This window comes from Nicotiana sylvestris, chromosome 4 (assembly GCF_000393655.2).
Source record: "Nicotiana sylvestris chromosome 4, ASM39365v2, whole genome shotgun sequence".
Lineage (NCBI taxonomy): Eukaryota > Viridiplantae > Streptophyta > Magnoliopsida > Solanales > Solanaceae > Nicotiana > Nicotiana sylvestris.
Window position 1 is genome coordinate 38,135,237 of NC_091060.1, and position 7,144 is coordinate 38,142,380.

General features: G+C 43.4%; 1 protein-coding gene across 1 annotated transcript; it reads left to right on the forward strand.

The window, feature by feature from the left end:
* The first annotated feature begins 3,404 nt into the window (after nucleotides 1-3,404).
* Nucleotides 3,405-5,878, forward strand: LOC138889440 (uncharacterized). Its single transcript, XM_070172748.1, has 4 exons — nucleotides 3,405-3,608; nucleotides 4,125-4,405; nucleotides 5,038-5,596; nucleotides 5,645-5,878. Exons 1-4 carry the CDS (start codon nucleotides 3,405-3,407, stop codon nucleotides 5,876-5,878), a joined length of 1,278 nt encoding a protein of 425 aa, XP_070028849.1.
* The last annotated feature ends 1,266 nt before the right edge of the window (nucleotides 5,879-7,144 follow it).

Genomic DNA, 7,144 nt, shown 5'->3' on the forward strand with positions numbered 1-7,144 from the left:
TTGTTGAAATTGATACAACATATATGTACAAGGATAGGATCTTATAGGGGATTTCGGATGTTAGAATTTGGTCCCACGCCTTGTGGGTTAAGGCCGAAGGAAGAATCTTCAGTTAGGGTCGTGTTCATGGACTTATATAGACCAAGGTGGCATGGGATCACTCATGGCTATGGGTATGATATATTCTTTTAGCTAATTGACGACTTTGGAGCGAATCTTGACACGTTCAGGGACAAACGTATATTTAAGTGGGAGAGAATCCGACCGATCATTTTGAGTACTAGCATTTCTTTTTGTGTTTCGAGACTTTTCATAGCTATATTTGATGATTTATGAATTGCGTGTGTGGTTTATGTCGATTTTCAAAAAAATTAAATGCAAATTTTTAAGGAAAATGTGATTTTTGACTTTAAAAATGACTAGAGTTCACCACAGTCAACGGTTTTGGTAAACGAACTCGGATCAGTATTTTAACGGTTTCGGTAGGTTTGTGTAACGACCCTGACCGGTCGTTTTTCTTTCTAGAACCTCGTTCCGCTAAATAAGACTTCTCGTATGTACTTTTACTGTTTTATGACTTGCGGGAATAGTTAGTTCGAGATTTGGAAGGGTTCGGGTTGAAATCGGAACACTTGGTTCCTTAAATTGGCCTTAAATGCTAAGTTTGACTTCGGTAAACATTTTAAGTAAACCTCAAAATTTTAATTTGACGTTCCCAATAGGTTCGTATGATGATTTCGGACTTGGGTGTATGCCCGGATCGGGTTTTGGATGACCTGGGAGCATTTAGCGCCTAATAGCGAAAGTTGGTTCCTTGAAGGTTTTGGAAGTTCATTAAATTTGGTTTGGAGAAAGTTTTGGTGATATTGAGGTCCAAATGGAAATCAGAGAGCGTGAATGGTTCTGTAATATCATTTAAGACTTGCACGCAAAATTTGGTGACAATCCGAGTAGTTTAAGTACGTTTCGGCGCATTGGGAGTAAATTGAAGAACTTGAAGTTCATAAGTTTGATTCAATTAGTTTTGGGTGTGATTATTAGTTTTAGTATTGTTTCGGGCATTCCGAGAGTTCGAGTGAGTCTGTTTTATGATTCTAAACTTGTTTTTATATTCGGGCGAGGCCCCGGGGGCCCAGAGTGTCAATTGAATGAGGCTCGGACCAAGTTCGAAATTGGGAGCAGCAGTTGAAGCTCCCAATTTCTATCATAATCGCACCTGCGCTTCTCCAGCCGCAGGTGCAAGCCACGAGTCACATAAGCAAAACAGTGAGGGCAGCCCAGCCACTCGTAGGTGCAAACGTTTTGGTGCACCTGCGTGACCGCAGGTGCGAGGGCAATGGTCGCAAGAGCGGAAGTCACGCAGAAGCGGCCCCCTTTGTCCGTAGATGCGGATCTTGGCCAGGTAAGAGAAATGTGCACCTGCGAGGATTTTGCCGCAGGTGAAGGACCGCAGATGCGGCCAAGGCACCGCAGGTGTGAAAATCCCTGGGCAGAAGGGTTCATTTAATATGGGACTTAGACCATTTCTTACACATTCTCTCACTCTTTGGGAGATTTTTGGAGCTTCTTGAGAGGGGTTTTCACCTAGCACTTGGAGGTAAGTGACTTCTACCAATTGTAGTGTTTATGGCTAGATTATAGTGAAAATTATTGAAAATTATGGGTTTAGGTGAAAACCTAGGTTTTTTATAAAAATAAGATTTAACCAAAAAATTGATTATGGGATTCAGTGAAAATCATATATTTGAGTTCATGAGGTTATAGGTAACGACTTTCTTTGAAAAATTTTGGAATCTGAGCACGTGCGCCTGGGGGTAAATTTTAAGAATCTTACATTTAGGGTTGGGTAACCTTTTTAATAGTTGAAATACAAAATGTTAAGCATGTATTAATTATTTTAAATAACATTTGACTAGTTGCGAGTTGTTTGGTGCCAAAGTGAGAGTTTGGGCACAATCTTGGACCAGAAAGTAGGTCTTAAAACGAGGTAAGTCTCTTTTCTAATCTTTTAAGAGGGAATTAACCTCATAGGTGAATTTAATCAATATGTGTTGCTATTTGTGGGGGCTACGTACGCACGAAGTGACGAAAGTTCGTATGTAGCTACTATTCATGCTTATGTCCGGGAAATGTTAGGCTTACACCATGCTTTTGTGGACACTGTTATCTGATTTTATTTGTTAATTGCATTGAATGGGGAAAGTTAATAATTTTAAGATTTCAAAGGTTTCAAGTTGAACTTTCTTTATTTTGAAAAGAATTGAGGGATGTTATGCTTAACTGGATAAATTATATTTAATCGCGTCGCAAGTATATTCCACGAGCAGGGTGACTTTTCCACTACTCATGGGAGCGGCCATTCGCCTCGGCGGGTTAATTGATATATCTATGGTTCGGGTCGTTCGATCCTCGGCAATGCACAGTATATTCATACATATATTTGGATTGGGTCGTACGTCCTCGGCATAAATCGTGCGTAAAAATATTGGAACCCTTTTATATTTAATATTGTTTCATGGACTAGAAAGGTGAAAGGATTATATGAGAGAAATGACTTGGTTCTTACTTGAAATGAAAGGATTGCTTACTTATTTTCTAGCTCTGAATTCTATTATCATTTTACATATCATGTTTGATTAGAACTTGATATTATTATATTGTTGGCCCATAGTAAGTGTCGAAGTCAACCCCTCGTCATTACTTCTTCGAGGTTAGACTAGATACTTACTGAGTACATGTTATTTTATACACTCACACTACACTTTTTCACTTGATGTACAGGATCTGAGGTAGGTGCATCTGGTTATCAGTCCGGCGTGGACGCTTGACTTCTAGTTCGAGACTACATGGTGAGCTATCCTTCCGAGCCGTTCAGTAACAGCCAGAGTCTCTCTTTTGACTTATTTTTATTCTATTTCAGACAGTAGAGTAGAATTTGTATATCCTACTAGTTGCACATACACTTGTGACACCAGGTCTTGGCACACACTAGTAGACTCATTATATTGGATTTATTGTATGATTTCGATTTGTACTCAATTGCTTGTGTTTACATATTTAATATCTGTCATTTCCTAAATATTTTAAAATGAAAAAAGTCATTTACTTGGTAAACTTATTAAAAATGGGAAATCACTAGATTGTTTGGTGTTGGCTTGCCTAGCAACGGTGTTAGGCGTCATCACGGCCTATAATAGAATTGGGTCGTGATAACATGGTTTCAGAGCACTAAGTTCATGTATGTCTCACAAGTTATGGGCAGACCTAATAGAGTCTTGCGGATCGGTGCGAAGAGGTTCGTACTTATCTTCGAGAGGCTATAGGGTATTAGGAAACTACTCTTCATTCATCTCCTATCGTGCAGTTGATGGTGCACTAAGTTTCTTCCTTTATTTCTCTCAGAGATGGCAAGAACGCATGCGGCAGACATTTCAGACTCGGGAGTGGCTGCTCCCCCTGTTGCTAGAGGCCGAGGTAGAGGTCGGGGAAGGGCACCGGCCCGAGGTCGAGGATGTCCTAGAGTTGCTCTGTTTGCACCGCCAGTGGATCCAGTGGAGGATCCCATTGTTAAGGAGCAGGGTGAGGTGCCCATAGCAGATCCAGCTCTGGTCAATTTCATGATAGCACCAGGTTTCTAAGAGGTCATGGGTCGTATACTACGGTTCATAAATTCTACGACACATGCTGGTTTATTTCTAGCAGACCCAGCCACGTCTTAGGCGGGAGGGGGAGCACAGGCCCCTATTATTTAGGCTCTTGGGCATGCAGCTACCTTATATCATTTCCTGGGCATACTACCACTATTGCAGCAGTTGTACCTAAGCCTAGACCAGCTACAACTGGCGAGCCGCAGAAGCTGCTGGATAGGTGGACCAGGCTTCACCCTCCTATCTTCGGGGGTGAGAGACATGAGGATCCCAGGACTTCATTGATAGGTGCAGGGACAGACTTCATAACATGAGTATATTAGAGTCTCACGGGGTGGGTTTCACTACCTTTCAGTTAGAGGGCAGGGCCCGTAGATAGTGGCAGTCTTATCTTCTTAGCAGACTAGCGGGTTCTCCTTCCATGACTTGGGACTAGTTTAAAAGCTTCTCTTGGATAGGTATATCCCACCCTGCTAGAGGGAAGAGTTGCGGTATCAGTTTGAGCAGCTCGAGCAGGGTCAGATGTCAATGCCTGACTATGAGGCGAGGTTCTCTAAGTTGTCTCGCCATGCACTTAAGATACTTCCTACTGAGGTGGAGCGAGTGCAGAGGTTTGTTGTGAGGTTTCACTCTAGTATTCAGGCTAGTATGGCTCGGGAGGTGGAGATAGGAACTTTTTATCAGTTGGTAGTGGAGATTGCTCGGAGGATTGAGGGTTACCGTCAGAGGGGTAGAGAGAAGATGCAATGGGATAAGAGGTCCTATTTTTTTTTGGAGAGTTCAGAGGTGGCCCAGTCGGGGGCAGAGGTCATTGTGGTAGGGGTCGGCCTAGCAGGCCCCCATATTCAGAACCACCACCTCCTCGAGGTGTTCCAGCGCGACCTTATTTCAGTGTTATGCCGGAGAATTTTTACCGCTCGTTATTCAGGGTTCTTCTAATGGATACTCCGATCATCAGGGTTCTTTTAGTGCCTATTTCAGTGAAATGCCAGAGAGTTCATACCACCCACCAGCCATCCAAGGTTTTTCTAGTGGGTATTCAGGCCATCAAGGTCAGACATCATGGCAGCAATCCACCACTCCGAGGGGTTGTTATGAGTGTGGAGATCTTAGTTACATGAAGAGACATTTCCCCAGACTTCGGGGCAAGGAAGTGCACAGGGTCATCAGCCCACGATTACAGCACTAGCTGCTCGACTGCCCAAAGATGGAGGGCAGGCGGGTAGGGGTCCTCCTAGAGGTAGAGGCAAGGTAGGAGAGGTCAGCCAGCTACTGTTCAGTCAGGTAGAGGCCGGTCAGCCGGTGCTCTGGCCAGGTTCTATGCCTTTCCGACCAGACCAGATGTAGTGGCCTCAGATACCGTGATCACATGTATTATTTCTATTTGCAGTAAGGATGCTTCGGTGTTATTTGATCTAGAGTCTACCTATTCATACGCGTCATCTCTATTTGCTCATTTCCTGGATATTTCTCGTAAGTCCTTGGGTATTCTAGTTTATGTGTGCATACATGTGGGCGATTCTGTTGTTGTGGATCGGATTTATCAGTTCTATGTGGTCACATTCTGTGGTTACGAGACTAGAGTAGATCTTATGTTACTTGACATGACCAATTTTGAGGTCATCTTGGGCATAGACTTATTGTCCCTATATCATGCCATCCTTGATTTCCATGCCAAGACTGTTACCCTAGCGATGCCAAAGTTGCCTAGATTGGAGTGGAAGGGTTCGTATGTCAGTACATCTAGCCGGGTTATCTCTTTTATGAAGGCTCGACACCTAGTCGAGAAGGGTTGTTTGGCATATCTAGCCTATGTTCGGGATACTACCGCAGAGTCTCCGGTGTTTGATTTGGTGCCAATAGTTCGGAATTTTGCTGATGTGTTTCCTTCTGACCTTCCAGGCATGCCACCAAATCGTGACATTGATTTCTATATTGACTTGGCTCCAGTAACCCAGCCTATATCTATCCCTCCATACCGTATGGCTTCGAAATAGTTGAAGGAGAAGCTTGTGGAGCTGCTAGCAAAGGGGTTCGTCAGGCCGAGTGTATCATCTTGGTGTGCACTAGTGTTATTTGTGAAGAAGAAAGATGGGGCTATGCGGATGTGCATTGATTACCGCCAGTTGAACAAAGTGACCATTAAGAACAAGTACTCGTTGCCGCATATTGATGATTTGTTTGACCAGTTACAGGGTGCTAGGGTGTTCTCTAAGATCAACTTGAGATGAGGGTACCATCAGTTAAAGATTCGGGACTCGGATGTTTCGAAGACTACTTTCTGTATTAGATATGGCCATTATGAGTTTCTAGTGATGTCTTTTGGTTTGACTAATGCTCCAGCGGTGTTTATGGACTTGATGAACAGGGTGTTCAGGCCTTATATTGATTCGTTTGTCATTATCTTCATTGATGACATTTTGATTTACTCACGCAACATGGAGGAGCACGAGCAACATTTGAGAGTGGTGCTTTAGACCTTGCGGGAACAGAAGCTAGATGCTAAGTTTTCCAAATGTGATTTTTGGTTAGATTCTGTGGCATTCTTGGGCCATGTTGTATCAGGCGAGGGTATTAAGGTAGATCCCAAGAAGATTGAGGAAGTTTAGAGTTGGCATCATCCTGCTTCGGCGACTGAGATCAAGAGTTTCTTGGGGTTAGCAGGTTATTATCGCCAGCGTATGGAGGGTTTCTCATCCATTGTATCACCTTTTACTAGATTGACCCAGAAGGATGCTCTGTTCTGTTGGACCGGTGATTGTGAGGCGAGCTTTCAGAAGCTCAATACAACCTTGACTACGACACCGGTTCTAGTGTTGCCTTCTAGTTCGGGGATGTATATTGTGTATTGCAATGCTTCACGCGTTGGTTTGGGTTGTGTATTGATGCAGGAGAGGTGAGTTATTGCAAATGCTTCACGCCAGTTGAAGCCCCATGAGAAGAATTATCATGTGCACGATTTGGAGTTATCGTGATTGTTCATGCTCTTAAGATCTGGAGACATTATCTTTATGGGGTATCCTGTGAAGTTTACACCGATCATCACAGCTTGCAGAATTTGTTCAAGCAAAGGGATACTCAATTTGAGGCAGCACAGATGGCTTATGTTACTGAAGGATTATGATATCACTATTCATTATTATCCGGGCAAGGCGAATGTAGTCGTGGATTCCTTGAGCAGATAGGCATAGAGTATGGGCAGCTGGGCATTCATTTCAGCGTAGGAGAAGCCACTAGCCTTGGACATTTAGTCTTTGGCTAACAGACTTGTGAGGTTGGATATTTCAGATCTCAGCCAAGTTCTTGCATGTGTCGTTGCTCAGTCTTCACTATTGAAGCAAATCAAGGCTCGACAGTTTGATGATCTGCACTTGGTGTTTCTCAGAGACACAGTACTATAGGGTGGTGCTAAGGAGGTTTCTATTAGTGAGGATGGTGTTCTGGACTCCAGGGTCGTCTATGTGTTCCTAATGTCGATGGCTTTAGGGATAGGATTC

What these genes read in the sequence shown, in the direction of transcription:
- LOC138889440 (XM_070172748.1), top strand. Translation starts at nt 3,405, where the DNA reads ATGGCAAGAACGCATGCGGCAGACATTTCAGACTCGGGAGTGGCTGCT. An exon ending in CCATAGCAGATCCAGCTCTG is followed by an intron (nt 3,609 to 4,124) that starts GTCAATTTCATG and finishes CCACCCTGCTAG; the next exon opens with AGGGAAGAGTTGCGGTATCA. An exon ending in TCTATATTGACTTGGCTCCA is followed by an intron (nt 5,597 to 5,644) that starts GTAACCCAGCCT and finishes GCTTCGAAATAG; the next exon opens with TTGAAGGAGAAGCTTGTGGA.